Below are 20,915 nucleotides of genomic sequence, written 5' to 3'. Positions count from 1 at the left end.
TTTGATCTAGGGGCTTGATAACTAGGTCTCGGAGGTGCATTATTTTGAATAGGGTTATTGTTTTTATAGGAGAAGTTCGGATGATTCCTCCATCTAGGGTTATAGGTATTTGAATATGGGTTCTCTTGGGTGTAGTTCACTTGCTCAGAGTGGGTTTCGTTTAATAGATTGCATTCTGCAGATTGGTGTCCTTTGGTTCCACATATCTTACAATCCGACGAAACTGCGGCTACAGTATTCGGATTTATGCACATATGCTTGACTTTGAGGGCTAATGCGTCCATTTTAGCTTGCATCATGTATATAGAGCTTAGTTCATGCACTCCTCCTTGGTATTCCTTCTTCTCAATTGTCGCTCGTTCGACTCCCCATGATTGATGGTTTTGAGCCATGTCTTCGATGAGGGCACTAGCTTCAGAATAAGGTTTGTTCATCAGAGCACCGCCTGCGGCAGCATCGATGGTCATCTTTGTGTTGTAATGAAGCCCATTATAAAAGGTTTGAATGATTAACCAATTTTCTAAACCATGATGTGGGCATGCTCGTAATAACTTTTTATATCTCTCCCAAGCTTCGAACAACGATTCTCCTTGGTTTTGGGTAAATCTAGTTATATGGTTTCGAAGAACGGCGGTCTTACTCGGGGGAAAATATCTAGCAAGAAAAACCATTCTAAGGTTATCCCAAGTCGTAATGGAATTGGGTGGAAGGGAATCTAACCATGATAGGGCTTTATCTCTGAGGGAAAAAGGAAATAATCTTAAACGTATTGCCTCAGGAGAAGCTCCATTTGTTTTAAAAGTATCTGCTAATTGAAGAAATATTTTTAAATGTTGGTTTGGGTTCTCAGTAGCGAGACCTGCGAATTGTCTCTGTTGCACTAGTTGCAACAGGGATGGTTTAAGTTCAAAATTATTAGCTGGGATGGTTGGGTTTACTATACTAGAACTAGGTTCTTCATTAGATGGTTGAGCGAAGTCCTTAAGAGGTCTTTGGTTTTGATCTTCAGCCATAGCTCTCTTAATTCTATGAAAGAATAAGCGTGCGCGAGCGTAACGTTCAGGTTCCGCCAGAGGGTATACTAAGCTTAAACTTCCGGTGCTGCGAGTTTTTCGCATTGACCGGCGGGAAATAGCCTAAGTCTAAATGATATAACAACAGGAAAATGAAATTTGACGAAATTGCTCCCCGGCAACGGCGCCAAAAACTTGATGCGGTACTTTTCGCAAGTATACGAACGCGTCAGAGTAATATAAAAGATTGTCGAATCCACAGAGACCAAGTGTCAATCTATCGTTATCTATTGTTATGGTGTTTATCAAAGGCAATCAAAATAGGTGTTTTTGGAGTGTGCAATGAAAAGTAAAGTGTTGAATAAAGGTTAATTAATAAAGACAAGGTCGAATGTAATTCACGTAATCAATTGATAATCCAAGTACTTGCTAGTAGAGCTACTTATGGGCAATGTTTCCTACTTTGAAAAGAACTAATTTAACAGGAACTGTCGCTTTCACGTATTCAGAACCGAGTTGTACTCCCTAATCAAACCCTCTTATTGTCACTTATAAAAAGGTGCGCATTGCGTTAGAGTAGTAAACCTATTTTTAAGAAATATAGTATCTTGACTAAGTTGAAAAGTATTATAACCTGGATTTCTTAACCAAAAGAGGTTCTTACGAACCAGACTCTAAACTTATAAACGCGTCCGAAAATAGTTTTAAAATTTCTTTTCTTCTTAATATGAAAATCTCCTAATGAACTAAACAAAGTGCTTTCGCTGTTTTTGAAATAGTTAAAAACAATTAAGTTAAAAAAGACGATGGACGGCTTTCGATCTTACCCAACGGAATTAAAGTGCGGGAAAACTTAATTTGCAAGTTAAAATAGCCCTTAAGTGTTTCTACGAACAATTGTACGGATTATCGGTTCAATTATGATCCTTACATTCTAACCTTATAAATTTAGCTAGACATGGTAAAGTAAAAGTGCATTAAAATAAATAAAAGTAGTGCGAGTGCGGAAAATAAATAAAAGTAAAGCGAGTGCGAGGAAATAAATAAAAGTAAAGTGAGTGCGAGGAAATAAATAATTTAAAGCGAGTGCAAGGAAATAAATAATTTAAAGCGAGTGCGAGAAATAAATGAAAGTAAAGCGAGTGCGAGGAAATAAATAAAAGTAAAGCGAGTGCGAGGAAATAAATAATTTAAAGCGAGTGCGAGAAATAAATAAAGTAAAGCGAGTGCGGCAAAATAAATAAGATAAAGACAAGTAATAAAAACCTGCTCCAATCGGAGGGTTGAATAAATTTCAAGGCGGAAATGAAAATGGCGGCAGGATTAACTTCCTTCCAAAGTGCTCCAAACTCGATTACAGACTCTATCACAGACTCGATTACACAATTGTGGTAACACTCCAATGCGAAGCAATTACCACTTTATAATACTGAATATATGCCTAAGTGAAACAAAGTTGCTCTGAGTTTTCCTCTACTCTAAGTTTGGATGATTGTAAAAGTGAATTCGAGTTTCTATTTATAAGCAAGTAAAAAGATGGAAATGACTTGGATTCCCTTTAACTTGAAAATGGGAGGGAAAAACTTTCCTCTTGTGGCGCCCGCCACAAGGCCATGGCGTCCGCCACAAGGCCAATCTGAGGCGCCTTAGTGGAAGTAATGGGGAACATGGAAGTTGAGGGAAGTTGAGCTTGGACACGTCATGGCAGGGTCTATGGCGCCAGCCATGGGGTAGGCCAAAAGTACAAAATGCTGAAAATTAGGGGTTTTGGCTCTTTTTCGCTCCTTTTCTCGATCGGGGCTCCGATTAAAGTAAAAACCTGAAAACAAAGAAAAACATAGCAATAACACAACAAAATGATAATAAAACAACTAGAATGCATGTGAAATCGGAGTCGAAAATACGGTAAATTTTAGTGTTATCAGCTATTCGGAATATGCCTGCACCAAATACGGAGAAAAAGTTTTTGGATTCCTAGGGAGATTAAACTGCATCGCCATATTTATTTCGCATCTCACCGCCACATGTAAACCAATGTTCAAGCTTCTAAGGAAAGATCAAGCAATTGAGTGGGACGATGATTGCCAAGAAGCTTTTGACAAAGTCAAAGAATACTTACAAGAACCACTGATTCGACGCCCCCTCTTCAGGGCAAACCTCTCATCATGTACTTAATAGTACTTGATGAATCTATAGGTTGTGTATTGGGACAACAAGACGAAACTGGCAAGAAAGAGCATGCCATTTATTATCTAAGCAAGAAGTTTAATGACTGTGAGACCCAATACTTATTGCTCGAAAAGACTTGCAGCGCGCTTGCATGGGATGCTAAACATCTCAGACAATACATGTTGAGCCACACAACTTGGTTAATATCCAAGATGGACCCCTTCAAGTACATATTTGAAAAACCAACCCTCACCAGCAGAATTTCCCGATGGCAGATGTTGTTATCAGAATACGACATCCTTTATGTCACGCAGAAAGCCATCAAGGGTAGTGTACTAGCGGACCATCTTGCTCACCAGCCAATGGAGGATTACCAACCCTTAAAGTTTGATTTCCCATACGAGGATATTATGGTTGCCAAAGACTATGAGTTCCCTGGACTTGATGAAGGACCGGAACCAGGGGAGCGATGGACTCTTATGTTCGATGGTGCTTTAAATGCTATAGGCCATGGAGTTGGGGCATCATTGATGTCTCCCAAGAATTTTCATCTACCATTCACATCAAAGTTGTGCTTCACCTGTACAAACAACATGGATGAATATGAAGCTTGCATACTGAGACTAGAAGATGCTATTGAGTTAATGATCAAAGTCCTTGAAGTGTATGGAGATTCCTCTCTAGTGATACACCAGATCAGAGGAGATTGGGAAATGAGACATGCTAACCTAATTCCCTATTGGGATTATATGATGAAGTTGCTCCCAAAGTTTGACCAAATCACTTTCTCCCATATTCCTCGAGAAGAGAACCAAATGGAAGATGCTCTAGAAACCCTGGCATCCATGTACAATTTGATATGGCCTAACCATCAACCTGATATTGAAATCAGGCGTTGTGAAGAACCGGATGATTGTTTAACAACCACGGAAGAAATAAATGACAAACCCTGTTTCTTTGATATCAAACACTATCTTGAGAAACAATAATATCTGGAAGATACTTCTAGCCTTGACAAGAGGACTATATAGAGGTTGGCATCAAATTTCTTCTTAAATGGAGATGTGCTGTATAAGCGGAATTATGACACGATCCTACTAAGATGTGTAGACAAACATGAAGCCAAGCAACTCATGAAGGATATTCATGAAGGATCCTTTGGTACCTATGCAAGTGGACACGTGATGTCAAAGAAAATCCTTAGGGTAGGTTACTACTGGCTAACCATGGAAGCTGTCTATTATCATTATGCTAGAACATGCTACAAATGCCAGATATACGCTGACAAAGTGCACGTACCACCTACCCCTCTAAATGTCATAGCATCACCTTGGCCTTTCTCTATATGGGGAATTGACATGATTGGAATGCTAGAACCCAAATCACCTAATAGAGATAGATTTATACTAGTTGCCATAGAGTATTTCACCAAATGGGTCAAAGCCGCATCTTATGCCAATGTCACCAAGAAATTGGTTGCCCGCTTCTTGAAGAACAACATCATATGCCGATACGGGGTCCCCAATAAAATCATCACTAATAATGGGTCCAACCTCAACAACAAGACAATAGAGGAGTTGTATGCAACATTCAAAATCAAACACCATAACTCGTCACCATACTGGTCCAAGATGAACGGAGTTGTTAAAGCGACAAACAAAAATATCAAGAAGATCATTCAGAAAATGGTGATCACATACAAGGATTGGAAATAAATGCTACCTTTTGCGCTGCATGGCTATCATATATCAGTGCGTATTTCGATAGGGGCGACCCCTTTTTCCTTGGTTTATGGCATGGAAGCAGTCCTCCATATAGAGGTCGAAATCCCCTCGATGAGAGTCTTAATGGAAGCTAAGTTGATGAGGCGGAATGGGTTCAAGCAAGGTTCGATGAGATCAACCTCATTGAAGAGAAATGTTAAAATCATTATGTCACAGTCAACTCTATCAGAGGCGTCTTAAGAAAGTATTTGATAAAAAGGTTCATCCTAGAGTGTTCCAAGAAGGCGACCTGGTGCTGAAGAAGATCCTACCAATCCACAAAGATTCTAGGGTCCAGTGGACGCCAAATTATGAAGGTCCATTTGTGTTGGTTAGATCCTTTTCCGAAGGTGCTCTGATACTTGCAACTATGGACGGTGACGAATTACTAAACTCAACATGGAGAATTTCAGAGAAGTTTCAGAAATAAGCAAGCCACGAAAAATAAAATAAAATGATGAACACGATCAATCAACACCAGATAAGTTAGGGGAAAGCATCAGAGAGTGAAGGACTACATGGTGGCAACTTGTTTGAGTTCAAATGATGCTCAGAACTACCTTGTCCAAATGGTGATCAAAAGTTGATGAAGCTCGATCTAGTCATTGCACTTCAAAAGGTCTTAGAGCTTGGGAATTATTGCAAAAGCTTCAGAGAAGATCGAAGGTGCTAATGGAATCAATAAATTGGATTGAAACAAGCTAGAATTCAAAACATGATAGCTCAATTTTCTAGGAAACATTCAAAGTGAAGTAGGAGTTATTTCACTCTCAAAAGCTTGTCAATGAAGCAATCATGTTGCTCTATTTATAGGGAAAATATTGGTGATCTCATACGTGTCAAATGATGCTCAATTAGTGAAAAACGAATTTGATCTGAATGTGTGGAAAGTGTGACTTGCAATCCATCAAAACTCAGCCAAATCATGCTTTTAAGAGTCAATTAACTTCTAGAGACTTGGTTAAACATGTTTAGGTCCAAAACACATGGTAATTTGAGTTGCAATTGAGATTAGTGAAGTTCAAATTTTGGATGATGGTGATTTCTTCAGTTCCAAGTTACCATGTTCAACTCAATGTGGCATTTTGCTCAAGAGGCTTTTTTATCCCATTCGTCTTGTGATTTGTTGACATCATATCAAAGATTACAATGTGCCAAGAAAGGTTTCATTTGGATGCTTAAGCATAAATTTATGACATGTTGAAGTTGGCATGAAAATCAAGTAATGTGATTTAGAAAATTTTAAGTTCCAAATGGCTGAAAATGACCTGTAATGTCTCAAAGAACTCCATGGCCTTCCAAGCATAATTTGAATTTGATCCTTAAATAAAACTTGTAGAGGGCATCATAAATGATATTGTGCAAAAAGAATCAGCCTCAAATGTTAAAAATTGAAGAATTTATAATCCTCGAAAGCTGAGAAAAAGTCACTTGAAAATACGTCAAATTTCACTAAGCCCACAAATGACCTATAATATCTTCAAAATTTTGATGATCCTCCAAGAATAATTGGATCTTGTCATTTAAAGAGATGTTGTAGAGAATAATGATAAGAGTCATATGCAAAAAGAAGCATTCAAAAGTATTGAGAATTGAGGGAGTTGTGATCCTTTGAACTTTGACTTCAAATATTGACTTTTTGGTCAAACCTCTTGGAATGAACTTAGGTACTTGGATTTTTCTTTCATTTCAAGGTACATGATGATCATATGAACTCAAAATAAGGCTTCCTTGAATGTCTCTTGATTAAATTGCTGAAAGTTTGAGGTAACTTATTGAAGAAGGCATGGAAATAAACACATGAACCTTTGACTTCTCTTGAGAAATAAGCAACAAAACTTTGAGATACTCTTGATAAAAGTGAGATTGAAAGATACTTGGAAGATCTCGAGATCATGCTTTGAGATATATCTAATTTAAAATCAATGGTTGAACACATTTTGACTTGAGGAATTAACAAGAACCCTGGCTGAGGAACCATGCTTCATGCTCTTGATGAAAAGACCTACCTTGCACAATAAACTTAAAGAAAACAAAACATATTTTTTCTATTTTGATTAATAGTTAGATAAGAAATGAACATATAAACACAAAGGTAAAACACCAACAAATAGATGGTTGATGATCCCTGCAAAAGGCAAACCTAAAGATGAGAGGGAAATGACAAAGATGTGATCTTGTTTGTATGCAAGGATGCAAATGATATGTGGGATATTAGGGTTAAAATTTAGGGTATGAGAGTGTGATATATCTAGATTTGGTAAAAGAGAAGATTGTTTGTGCATGGACCGATCAGGTTCGACACTATGGAAATTCATCAACTAACAGAGTTGAATCTGCACATGCTAGACTGAAGAATTAGTTGGGAAATAATAAAGGTGTTTTTTTTCGGGATTGGGACGTCGTGGACCAAATGCTCTAAAACCAATAAAATGAGATACATTGAAATTCTAGTTATCAGACTTTGGATGTCACACTGGTTGTTATGACATCCAATTCTGCACAGACAGGGATTATGCAGAACTTAATTGTAAGTGCAGTAAATAACACAAGTAATTGTTCACCCAGTTCAGTCCAACATGACCTACATCTGGGGGCTACCAAGCCAGGGAGGAAATCCACTATTAGTAGTATCAATTCAAAGCTAAACTCACCCGTTTACAACTTATCACTTAATCCCTACCCAATGCAATTTCAATCTTAATCTAAGATCAGAGTTCCTACTCACTCCCCCTCAATCACCTCAGTGATATTAAAAACACTTTGAAGTCACACTTCAAAACAACTCTTGGTTATGCTTCACAGCTTAAACCAAGATACACAGCACTCACGCTTAAAAGCTTTGAGTGACACAACACTTACAACTCAATGAACACCCTATGCCAAAGCAATCATCTATTTGATAATGACTTGGCTTACAAGATACGTCTAATTCTAGACTCACAAAAATACAGCAGTGAAGTAAGATGGACACACTAAATCTTCACGCCTCAAAATCCCTGAAACTGAATGGAGGAATGCCTTCCTTTTTATATTGCAGCACCTGGGCTTTTGCACCTGTATTTTCCTGAATTTTAGGTCACATACGTTCCCTCAAATTCAATATTTAGGTTGCTAACAAATAGGCTATTTGTTAGGTTCATTGAATGTAGCTTGGTTGTTGATTTCCTGGATTTTCTCTAAGCTGTTGACTTCCTGAAGAATAGCCTGAGAAAGCTGTAACAGAAAACTGAACAACCTACAATTTAGCATATGCTGTCAGGCATGAATGTCACGACATTCAGCTTGACATCAAGGTCCATATGCTGAGTCTGTTTTCCCAGAAACCAGACTGTACAAAACTGCTGACCTGTACATGATCAATATGACCATACTACAGTACCAGCTTACATTAGTAAATGTCAAAGTGTCCAACTTAACATTTACACAGTTGGCCTTAGGTTAGTTCTGTAATTCTCTTGAAGAACAAACTAACTAATATGCTGAAGTATAGCAGAACACCACTCTGCCCAATCTTCAGTAGCTGCTGTCAATGATGAATGTCACAACATCCAGTTTGACATTCAATCAGTAGGCCTTATGCCAGGTCTGGTTCTTCCTTGATAACCAGACTGCAAGTGAATACTAAGTTCTAACAGAGCTTCTGTTCCTTAGTATCTGTTGACAGGTATGAATGTCACAGCATTCAATAATCCTGTGTTAGCTAGTCCTGCAGTAACTACAATGTAGTTACATATACATGTCATGACATCAGTCAAGACATTTGTGTTTTACCATACAATGCAGCCAATTAAACACCTACAAACTCCCCCTTTGGCAAATTTTTGGCTAAAACACTTTGATCCCCATAACAGAGTTCATAGCAGCGGAATAATACTAGCTAATACACTCAGAGTGGCAGCACACTCACACACATGGAAGTTAAATGAAAACTTCACATAGCAGCACATATATATTAGAAGTTGCACCTAAACTTCAACATCAGCTGCAGGGGGGAATCTTCAGATCTGTCATGAGAGTCTGTTTGTAGAGACCCACTCTGTTTGTCAGGGGTATTGGTGGTTATTACTCCCCCTTTTTGTCACAAATGTTGCCAAAGTCAACAACATAGGCAGAGCACAATGACAGAGTTCCAGACTTGGTTTTACTTCACAGTTTCAACCAAGTTCACATCCACTTGATCTTGCTTCACAGCTTCGATCAAGTGATCACCCACTTTTGCTTTACAGTAGGTACCACCATATCAGATGCCATGATGTTGTTTCTGACATCCAGAACCACTCCTGCATGAACAGCATCCTTGAACTCCTGCAGGTACAGAGGCCTTCTCTCTGTAGGGTGTCCCCTTACCCTCTTGTATTCACCCTTGTTGCACGCAGCATAGCTATGATATGTTGACCAATCATAGTCTTGTACAAATCGTTTAATAGGCAGAGATATTAAACAATTTATCCCAAACATCAGTGGTTGCTATAATGTCTCAGAGAGACATATTCCCAGTTTGCTCCTTAAGTTTTCAAACTGAGTAGCATCCAGAGCCTTTGTAAATATGTCAGCCAGTTGAAGATCCGTGGCTACATGTTCCAAAGTGATCACCTTGTCTTCCACCAGATCTCTGATGAAGTGGTGCCTAATGTCAATATGTTTGGTCCTGCTGTGTTGGATGGGATTCTTGGAGATGTTGATGGCACTGAGATTATCACAGAACAATGTCATGACATTTTGAGTGACATTGTACTCAGTGAGCATTTGTTTCATCCAAACCAGTTGGGAGCAACTGCTTCCAGCCGCTATGTATTCAGCCTCTGCGGTGGACAGAGAGACACAGTTCTGCTTCTTGCTGAACCACGATATGAGGTTTTCTCCTAAGAAGAAACATCCACCTGATGTGCTTTTTCTGTCATCAGCACTTCCAGCCCAATCAGCATCACAGTACCCAGATAGGACAGGCTCAGACCCATGTGAGTACAGCATCCCATAGTCACATGTCCCATTGATGTACTTGAGGATCCTTTTGACTTGATTCAAGTGACTCACCTTGGGCTCTGCTTGATATCTGGCACACACTCCAACTGCATAGGAAATGTCAGGTCTACTTGCAGTTAGATACAGCAGACTACCTATCATGCTTCTGTACAGGCATTGATCAACACTGGGTCCTCCATCATCTTTGGTTAACTTCAGATGAGTAGGAGCTGGAGTCCTCTTGTGCCTGGCATGATCCATACCAAACTTCTTAACTATGTTCTTGGCATACTTGCTTTGGGAGAGAAACATGGAGTCCTCCATTTGGTTTACTTGCATTCCAAGGAAATAGGTCAGTTCTCCCACTAGACTCATTTCAAACTCAGATTGCATCTGGTGAACAAATTTTTTAACCATTTGTTCTGACATTCCACCAAAGACTATATCATCCACATAGATTTGAGCTATCATGATTTTGCCTTCCTCATCCTTCACAAACAAGGTTTTATCTATGCCACCCTTTATGTATCCATTTGTGGTCAAAAATTCGGTTAACCTTTCATACCAAGCTCTGGGTGCTTGCTTCAACCCATACAAGGCTTTCTTCAGCTTGTATACATGCTCAGGTTGGTTAGGATCACAAAACCCTTTGGGTTGTTCCACATAGACTTCTTCATTCAGGTAGCCATTCAAGAATGCACTCTTCACATCCATTTGAAATAGCTTAAACTTCAGGATGCATGCTACCCCCAACAGCAATCTGATGGACTCAAGTCTAGCCACAGGAGCAAATGTCTCATCAAAGTCTACTCCTTCAACTTGAGTGTATCCTTGAGCTACTAGTCTTGCTTTATTTCTAGTAATTACTCCTTTCTCATCAGATTTGTTTTTGTAGATCCACTTGGTACCAATGATGTTGGACCCTTCAGGTCTTGGAACCAGCTCCCATACTTCATGCCTTGTGAACTGCTCGAGTTCCTCTTGCATGGCAATGATCCAGTATTCATCAGTCAGGGCTTCTTTCACATTCTTTGGTTCAACCTTGGAAACAAAGCAGGAATTTGAGTTTATTCCTCTTGACCTGGTAGTTACACCACTGGTGGGATCCCCTATGATAAGATCCTTAGGGTGGTCTTTCTGAATTCTGATAGATGGCACTTTGGTAGGTGCTTCTACTTCACATTCAGGAGGAGGTTCCTGTACTTCTTCAGGCTTGACGGGACTGTCAGTTGGACTATCAAGGAATGTTTCAACATCCTCCATGACATCGGTTCCTTCCTCTTTATCATCCACAATGACATTTATGGATTCCATCAGGACATTGGTCCTGTAGTTGAACACTCTATAGGCTCTGCTGTTCGTGGAGTATCCCAGAAATACGCCTTCATCACTTTTGGGATCTAGCTTCCTTCTCTGTTCACGATCTGTGAGAATGTAGCATTTACTTCCAAAAATATGAAAGTACTTCACAGTGGGTTTTCTACCCTTCCATATTTCATACAGAGTGGAGGAGGTTCCTTTTCTCAAGGTGACTCTGTTGTGAACATAGCACGCCGTATTCATTGCTTCAGCCCAAAAGTGCATAGGGAGCTTCTTTGCATGAATCATTGCTCTGGCAGATTCTTGAATAGTTCTATTTTTTCTTTCAACTATTCCATTCTGCTGAGGAGTTATAGGGGAGGAGAACTCATGGCTTATTCCTTCAGATGAGCAGAACTCATCAAACTTGGAATTCTTGAATTCAGTGCCATGATCACTTCTAATCCGGACCACACAACTGTCCTTTTCTCTTTGAAGTCTTATGCACAGATCCTTGAAGACATCAAATGTATCTGACTTCTCTCTGATGAAGTTTATCCACGTGTATCTGGAATGGTCATCAACCACCACGTAGGCATACTTCTTCCCACCAAGACTTTCAACCTGCATAGGTCCCATTAGGTCCATGTGCAGCAGTTCCAGAACTCTGGAGGTTGTGGAATGTCCCAGCTTTGGGTGTGACATCTTGGTTTGCTTGCCCACTTGGCATTCTCCACAGACTCTTCCTTCATCAATCAGAAGCTTTGGCATTCCTCTGACTGCTTCCTTGGATATGATCTTCTTCATTCCACGTAAGTGGAGATGGCCAAGTCTTCTATGCCACAGCTTTACCTCCTGTTCTTCCTTGGCTGAGGAGCAAGTTGTGGAAAAGTTAGAGAGGTCAGGTTCCCACAGATAGCAGTTGTCTTTGGACCTGGTTCCTCTCATAACTTCCTGATTGTCACCATTTGTCACAATGCACTGCTCCTTAGTAAACTGAACCTGAAAACCTTGATCACACAGCTGACTTATACTGATGAGGTTTGCAGTTAGTCCTCTTACTAACAGCACATTGTTCAGTTTTGGCACTCCAGAACAGTCCAGTTTGCCCACACCTCTGATTTTTCCTTTGGCACCATCACCAAAAGTCACATAGCTGGTGGTGTGAGGTTGAATGTCTACCAGTAGATTTTCCATACCAGTCATATGTCTTGAGCATCCACTGTCAAAGTACCAGTCTTCTCTGGAAGAAGCCCTTAGGGCAGTGTGTGCTATCCTAGCATACCATTGTTGTTTCTTAATGGGAACACATCGCTTGCGTGTGTTATGCTTAGGTCTGACAGGTGAGGCTCTGTTAGGGAAGCCATGAATCCAGTAGCAGAAGGCTTTTATATGTCCAAGCCTGCCACAGTGGTGACACCTCCAATTCTGGAGTATTCTCTTCTGATGATCATTCATCCTAGCTCCTCGATGTTGAGACATCGGTTTTGACATCTGCTTGAACTTCTGAACTTTAGCCTTTGGGCGTTTGTGTTCAGCTCTTTTTCCAAATCCTAGCCCAGATTTGGTTCCAGACTGCTGTCCCACCTTTAGGATTTCTTCCAAGGTGTCAGTTCCCTTATTCATCATTCTGATGGATTTGGTCATCTGGTTCAGCTTGGAGGTCAGCAGGGCTATCTCATCATTCAGCCCTTCTATGGCAGACAGTTGTTTCTGTCTCTCATCTTCCAGTTCCTTGATGAGTTTCTTCTGCTTTTCACCTTGTGCACGCACTTCTGCACTGGTGGTACACAGCTTCTTATATGCTGCAGCAAGTTCATCAAAGGTCAGCTCATCTGCACTTGTGTCATCTTCAGAGACACACACACTAGTTAGTGCAGTGACATGTTTGGCAGATTCTCCTTCAGATTCACTTTCAGAATCTCCTTCAGACCATGTGATAGCTAGCCCCTTATTTTGCAATTTGAGGTAAGTAGGACATTCAGCTCTGACGTGTCCATACCCTTCACAACCATGACACTGGATTCCCTTCCCATGGTTGAACTTTTCTTCAGAAGTTGATCTTTTCTTAATGTCAGACGGGATGTTCTTGACATTGGATCTACCTCTTTGATCAATCTTCTTCATGAACTTGTTGAATTGCCTTCCAAGCATGGCTAAGGCTTCTGATATACTTTCATCACCTCCAGTATATCCTTCTTCTGCCTCCTCTTCAGCATTAGATACAAAGGCTATGCTTTTCTTCTTCTCAGCATACTCACCTAAGCCCATTTCAAAGGTTTGGAGAGAACCAATGAGCTCATCTACCTTCATATTGCTGATGTCCTGAGCCTCCTCTATGGCAGTGACCTTCATAGCAAACCTCTTAGGCAAGGACCTGAGAATCTTTCTTACAAGTTTCTCTTCGGTCATTTTCTCACCTAGTCCACCAGAGGTGTTTGCAATTTCAAGAATATTCATGTGGAAGTCATGAATAGTCTCATCCTCTTTCATCCTCAGATTTTCAAACTTGGTTGTCAGCATCTGAAGTTTTGACATCTTCACCTTGGAAGTACCTTCATGAGTTACCTTGAGGGTATCCCAAACTTCCTTAGCTAGTTCACAATGGTGCACCAGCCTGAAGATGTTCTTAGTGATTCCATTGAACAGTGCATTCAAGGCTTTGGAATTTCCAAGAGCTAATGCCTCTTGTTCCTTATCCCAATCTTCTTCAGGAATCTGCACACTGACTCCATCTTCATCAGTCCTCGTTGGATGTTCCCATCCCTTGTTGACAGCTCTCCAGACTTTGCTGTCTAGAGACCTTAAGAAGGCTATCATGCGAGGCTTCCAGTCATCATAATTAGATCCATCCAACATGGGTGGTCTGTTTGAGTGTCCTAAATCCTTGTCCATGGTACTAGAAAGTAACTTCCCTAGATCTCACCCAGAACTTCACAGGCAGGGTGCCTGCTCTGATACCAATTGAAATTCTAGTTATCAGACTTTGGATGTCACACTGGTTGTTATGACATCCAATTCTGCACAGACAGGGATTATGCAGAACTTAATTGTAAGTGCAGTAAATAACACAAGTAATTGTTCACCCAGTTCAGTCCAACATGACCTACATCTGGGGGCTACCAAGCCAGGGAGGAAATCCACTATTAGTAGTATCAATTCAAAGCTAAACTCACCCGTTTACAACTTATCACTTAATCCCTACCCAATGCAATTTCAATCTTAATCTAAGATCAGAGTTCCTACTCACTCCCCCTCAATCACCTCAGTGATATTAAAAACACTTTGAAGTCACACTTCAAAACAACTCTTGGTTATGCTTCACAGCTTAAACCAAGATACACAGCACTCACGCTTAAAAGCTTTGAGTGACACAACACTTACAACTCAATGAACACCCTATGCCAAAGCAATCATCTATTTGATAATGACTTGGCTTACAAGATACGTCTAATTCTAGACTCACAAAAATACAGCAGTGAAGTAAGATGGACACACTAAATCTTCACGCCTCAAAATCCCTGAAACTGAATGGAGGAATGCCTTCCTTTTTATATTGCAGCACCTGGGCTTTTGCACCTGTATTTTCCTGAATTTTAGGTCACATACGTTCCCTCAAATTCAATATTTAGGTTGCTAACAAATAGGCTATTTGTTAGGTTCATTGAATGTAGCTTGGTTGTTGATTTCCTGGATTTTCTCTAAGCTGTTGACTTCCTAAAGAATAGCCTGAGAAAGCTGTAACAGAAAACTGAACAACCTACAATTTAGCATATGTTGTCAGGCATGAATGTCACGACATTCAGCTTGACATCAAGGTCCATATGCTGAGTCTGTTTTCCCAGAAACCAGACTGTACAAAACTGCTGACCTGTACATGATCAATATGACCATACTACAGTACCAGCTTACATTAGTAAATGTCAAAGTGTCCAACTTAACATTTACACAGTTGGCCTTAGGTTAGTTCTGTAATTCTCTTGAAGAACAAACTAACTAATATGCTGAAGTATAGCAGAACACCACTCTGCCCAATCCTCAGTAGCTGCTGTCAATGATGAATGTCACAACATCCAGTTTGACATTCAATCAGTAGGCCTTATGCCAGGTCTGGTTCTTCCTTGATAACCAGACTGCAAGTGAATACTAAGTTCTAACAGAGCTTCTGTTCCTTAGTATCTGTTGACAGGTATGAATGTCACAGCATTCAATAATCCTGTGTTAGCTAGTCCTGCAGTAACTACAATGTAGTTACATATACATGTCATGACATCAGTCAAGACATTTGTGTTTTACCATACAATGCAGCCAATTAAACACCTACATACATATATCTTTTGTTCGGAGCATTATTGTGTTAGAACATCGCTTCAAAGACAACATCCTTTATTCACAGTTGGTTGGCAATGTATCTCAGGCAGCTTTGAATTTTATTTTTCACGAAGCCAAGCAAGCGGATAAAACATGTTCAGATAGCTCAAAGTGTGGATGTACACTTAGGAAGACTTACAGTCTTCCATGTCCTTGTTTAATTTCAAAGAAGACGAAGCTTGAAAAACCAATACGTATGGATGAAGTTTGCAATCATTGGAAAATGCTTCGTTTTGATGATGATGGTGTGATGAAGGATCATAAATCAAACATATTTATCATGGCCGGGTGAAAAGTGATCCAAGAGAGATTCATGAAAGATGATGACATAATGAAATTGTACATCAATGAGCAATTGAAGAAGATTGCATATCCAGAAACAACGAATTTGAAACCACCGCTGGAACTGGTTAAAACAAAAGGCTCCCCTAAAAAGGTCAAATTGAGACAAAGTGACAACTCGACGAGACGGTCTCCTTCATACTTTGAACATGTTGGATCACATTTTTCAAATTCTCCAACTCCAAGGTCCCAAAAAACTTTTTTCAAGGGTGATCGCATTAGAAAATCATCTCCTCCACCTCGGTTATCAAATTCAAACATATTGAAGAGATTTCGCTTTTTATGCACAAATAGATTGAACAGATTGTAAATATTGAAGGTGGCGATAATTATGGTTTTCGAGTTGTTTCAGGTTTTTCTCAATATAGGAGTGGGCGACTACTAATTTCTCAGTCGTCATCTTATATTAGAGATGACAATGCATAAGGAATCATACACAAATCTATACGGGAACAAAGCAAATTATGATGCAATTCTCAATGCTCTAGTTCCTTATCTTATGGGTTTGACTCCGTTCGACAAATGCATGCGCTTCACGGGAATGGGACACCTTATAGAAAGGGCTTATGATAGGGTGTGTATTGATTTAACACGATATGTTTTCTCATAAACATTATTCCCACTTCGGAGTAAGCCACCTTAAAATTCATCCAAACGCATCATGTGTATTGGTTGTCTATAAAAAAACAACATTTTGTTCAAGTTTATTTGAAACCGGGATATCCTATACCAACGACATCACCGGAGTGGACGACACATTTCACACAAGATATTGAAACATGGCCAGATCACTTTCTAGAAAGGATGAAAGAGTTCACCAACTTGAGCGATATTGAACGAGAAACAAATCAGGAAAGGTCAAAGAATGAACCACCAATAGATTTAGATAGTGATATATGTTTTTATGCATTTTATTTGTAATCTAACAATGTAACATATTTTTTGTATGTAATGCACTGCATAATGTTATAAGATTGGATGGTATTTTTTTTTTACAATTTTTGTCTTTTGAAATTTTGTTATGCATAGTCAATTGGATCTGTAATGCATAATTTTTTGGTGGATCCGAAGATGCGTCTCTGAACACACATTGTAATCATTTATAAAAAACAAAAACAGGGGACTATACGGATGTGCATCTCCGGATAAACCCTTAATTTTTGAAAGAAAAAAAGAGGATGCAGATATGTATCTCTGAAGTTTTTTCCTGCATATATGATCTTGTTTGTAAGGCCTTATTGCTCTACAGTTTCTATAAATATAGTCTCTAATCCCATTTTCATTACATAAACCATAATGACTACATATCCCCATCTTGCATTTGTGTATTTCAATGGCGCAAAACCCCTCACTTTAATTTTGGATCTGCGAGGACATACTTCTCGTCTATTTGAAAATCAAACTAAATACACTCCTGCGATATCTAGAAAATCAGAGAGTTGTCAGGATTGAGTGTCGTTCACACTCAATAGACAATGAAGGGAAGATACGGTTCACCATGCTTGAACTGAAGACAAATGATGATTTGAAGGTTATGTGGGGTACATTTTACCGTTACTCAACAAAGGATCCGACTGATGTGGATGCGACGATTCAAAGATCAACCAAAGATATAAGAAGAGTGTTGCAACGTCCTGAACCTCCTATCTTTAATGACATATAATGTTAAATTAATGTAATGTTTATTTTGATCTTAATTTATGTTGGTTTTTCATTTTATCATTGTTTCTGTCTGTTTCTATTTTGAACTAATAGAGTATATTCTGAAGATACATCTCCAGAAAGCTCACATGCTAATAAACTAAAGGGGGTTACGGTGATAGACCTTCGAATCAACCTTTAAAACATACAAAGATGCATCTCCGAATCAAATTTTTACCGAAAAAATAATTTCTCATCATTTTCGTCTTATATCATGTGTGAAAAAGGTGTATCCGACACTAAAGATATTTTAGTTTTTTCACGGTGGCGGGGACGAACCCCTAAAAATGGAAAGAGCAATTCCCATACCTCTTTATCTTAAAAAAAATTGTAAAAAAATATTTTTGGCCTAAACTTATTTTTCTAATCAAGTAGAAATACAAGCACAAAAGTATCTAGCTCAAGGAAGACTGAGATGTCCCTAATGAAACAAAAAGAATCATTGGTTTGATCAAGTTGATATGCTTTGACTTTCATTTTCACCATTAAGTATTTGGTATTCTGTGTTCAGATTCTCATCTTCCTCAATAGTAGTAGCTGCAGCATGAACAGATTTTTTCTCTCTGATAAACAAAAACAAAACACCCCAATAGTAATTAGTAATATGTGTTTTCTCTAACAAGTAAGAACAATGAACTAATTGTAGTTACAGTTATAAATAAATAATACATACGTCGTAGAATAAATTGTTAGACCAATACCAACAACTGCAAAAGACAGAAAGTACAACCAATCCACCTGTAATTAATAGTATAACATTGTTAAATTGTAATGAAAATTAATATCATGAATCATGTCATAGCTTCCCACAAATGTATTGAAAATTTGGAAAATAATACCTTCTGGTGATAAAAGAAAACTCTGAAAACCACTGCCCACATATCAGCTGTTAGAAGAGAAAGATTAAACATTGTTGATCCACTCAACTGCATGGGAAAAAGTTACACTCAGTTGTAATATTCAAAACAGAATTGCCACATTGTCACAACAGAGATGTCCGTCTCAAGTTTTTGAAGGCTCTGTGTAAATTAACCACGATTCAATCATGACAAAATAACTAGAACGCTAATTAGTCATAGTTTAACCTGATAAATCTACTATGAGACCCTATTTAACCACGATTTAACTGTGAAAGATTTACGACTATTTGTGTTGTAGTCCATCTTACACACCCTCAAGGCTCAAAGAACGACCCTGTGTCACAAACATGTTCATGAGAAGGAAACTAACCTTAAGAACAAAAGGAGCAAGTGAGTAAAACACGAAGCTTGACACACCATAGCCAGCAAAAGCAAGTACCTGTTAAGGAATTCAGATATATCTAGTATAAACATTCAACTATGCAAGCATGAATTTTCAGTGTTTTGTATTATATCTAAAATGATTTGAGAAGCGACCACTTACAATATCTGCAGACCATTTGATTGATTCCAAAGTCTTCAATTCTAAAACAGATCTATCAAATAACGAAGTTAAGAAACTAAACCAAATTATAAGACAAAAAAAACAATTTAAATTTGTAGTATTAGGTTTCCATTGAAAAACCAAATTAGAACAATAAGATGGATACACTTCAACGGCGGTAACTAGAAATCCATAAACACCGATCATTGCAACTACTTCAACACGATCTTTTTTCTTGACACAAAACTCCTGCATTTTATAAGATCATGAATATCAATTTAGATTACATTACGTACGAGATTTTTATACTAACTAACGTGCAGATAGTCATGCAGACGGACAGACAGACGTGTCTATACCTCACCAACATTGCTTATTGCATAGAAAACTGTCCCTACAATAACAAGAACATCACCCAAGATAATTTTTGATCCACCTGAAAATTTTGAATTTGGAATCAAATTAATTGATTGATTGAAATCTTCTATCAATATAAGTTGAATAAATGAATGTGACTAACCTCCATCACCACCATCCCGTGTGTCAGAAAGTAAGACTAAAGAGAGACCAAGCACACACAATGTTCCACCAAATAACTGCCATAGTGAATATCTTGTGCCAAGAACGATCCATGTGAGTAGAATCACCCAAGGCACTGTCCAACAGTCCAATAATGTTACACTTGTAATTGAACTGTACTGATATGCTTTGATAACTGCATACAAAATCATAACTCAGAATTCAACTTAAATACAAGAAATGATTCATAGAAATGGAACAACACTACTTAGTACTTACCCAAGTAACACCCTTGAGCATCAGCAAAACCTAATAAAAAATACCAATACCAAGAAACCTGCACAAAATATAAGGACACATGCATTGCGCAAGATCTCAAAAATTCCAATAATTTAAATTCATTAGGCAAATATATCTTTAAAGCACCAACATCTCTTAACAAAAAGTGTCAAGAGTTCGACACATGTTAATGTGCAACACAGACACGATTCTGACACAATATTTTAATTGATTTTGACGTATCAGTATTGTATCAGTGTATCTGTCTCCGTCTTTGTCTGTGTTTCATAGAAAGATATTAAATAAGAAATGAAAAATACATACTAGAGGTTTTTGATGCCTATAAAGCAATATGCTCCCATAAACCAAAGCTAAAGATCCATATGTAAAAAGGCTCTGAGTTAAAGGTGTATCAACACCTATATAGAAATCATATGAAAGTGTAAAAATACATGTAACTCATAATTAAAAACCAGAAAAATAAGAAATTAAGAATACCAAATTTGGCAATGAGAGAAGTAGTGATGCTCATGAGTGCAACTGCAGAAGAAACTAGTTGGCCAAGAAGAAGTTTGCCAAGGACTTTTAAAGTTGCATTGCTGTTCAAGTAAGTTCTCATGGTAGTCCAATTCATTGTTGAAAAACTTGCAATATTTTCTTTCTTTGTTAATTCATTTTAGTATAACAACATTGGAAAGTGAACTGAATTTCATTGTGATTTGAGAGATGAGTGATGATGGAATTTGAAGTTTGGATGGATATTACAGCTACCGTTCTTTGTTATTTGAATTGAATGGTGGGAGGGGTGTGAAGGGAAAACACTGACATGTATTTGTTTTGTTTTGGTGTTTTGTTGACTTTGTTACGCTTTTTGCATTAATGTTTTTGGTTGAAACGCGCAGCATAGCGATAAAAGATTTTGGAACCTTCGACACGTGTGCTGTCATTTATATATGCAAGGAATGTCTCCATTATTAGTACTAGAACTAGAATACCATAAATATATTTTCTATTGTCAATAACCATTAAGGGTGTGTAACTTAATAAAAAAATCAATTTAAGCTGACAATTCAAATTAAATTAAATTAAA

General features: G+C 38.4%; 2 protein-coding genes and 1 non-coding gene across 4 annotated transcripts; 2 read left to right on the top strand and 1 right to left on the bottom strand.

The window, feature by feature from the left end:
* The first annotated feature begins 522 nt into the window (after positions 1-522).
* On the top strand, positions 523-629 carry LOC127133561 (small nucleolar RNA R71). Its single transcript, XR_007807520.1, has one exon. It is a non-coding gene; the product is annotated as a small nucleolar RNA R71 (small nucleolar RNA).
* Positions 630-3,394: 2,765 nt separating this feature from the next.
* On the top strand, positions 3,395-4,171 carry LOC127129934 (uncharacterized). The gene has a single exon (XM_051059034.1). The coding sequence runs from the start codon at positions 3,395-3,397 to the stop codon at positions 4,169-4,171; it is 777 nt and encodes a 258-aa protein (XP_050914991.1).
* Positions 4,172-17,893: 13,722 nt separating this feature from the next.
* LOC127125664 (uncharacterized) lies at positions 17,894-20,562 on the bottom strand. 2 transcript variants are annotated; one of them, XM_051054456.1, is made up of 11 exons: positions 20,324-20,562; positions 20,150-20,244; positions 19,826-19,883; positions 19,548-19,742; positions 19,387-19,463; positions 19,194-19,276; positions 19,028-19,079; positions 18,854-18,922; positions 18,463-18,549; positions 18,297-18,361; positions 17,894-18,186 (listed from the first exon to the last, which is right to left on the bottom strand). In XM_051054456.1, exons 1-11 carry the CDS (start codon positions 20,457-20,459, stop codon positions 18,075-18,077), a joined length of 1,029 nt encoding a protein of 342 aa, XP_050910413.1. In that variant the 5' UTR covers positions 20,460-20,562; the 3' UTR covers positions 17,894-18,074. The 2 variants fall into 2 exon arrangements, with proteins under 2 accessions (XP_050910413.1, XP_050910412.1); XM_051054455.1 differs by having other exon boundaries at positions 19,028-19,276.
* Between the last annotated feature and the right edge of the window lie 353 nt (positions 20,563-20,915).

The sequence above is a fragment of the Lathyrus oleraceus genome, chromosome 3 (genome assembly GCF_024323335.1).
Source record: "Lathyrus oleraceus cultivar Zhongwan6 chromosome 3, CAAS_Psat_ZW6_1.0, whole genome shotgun sequence".
Classification (NCBI taxonomy): Eukaryota; Viridiplantae; Streptophyta; class Magnoliopsida; order Fabales; family Fabaceae; genus Lathyrus; species Lathyrus oleraceus.
The sequence above is the reverse complement of the archived record's forward strand: the minus strand, read 5'-3'. Positions and strand labels throughout refer to the sequence as shown.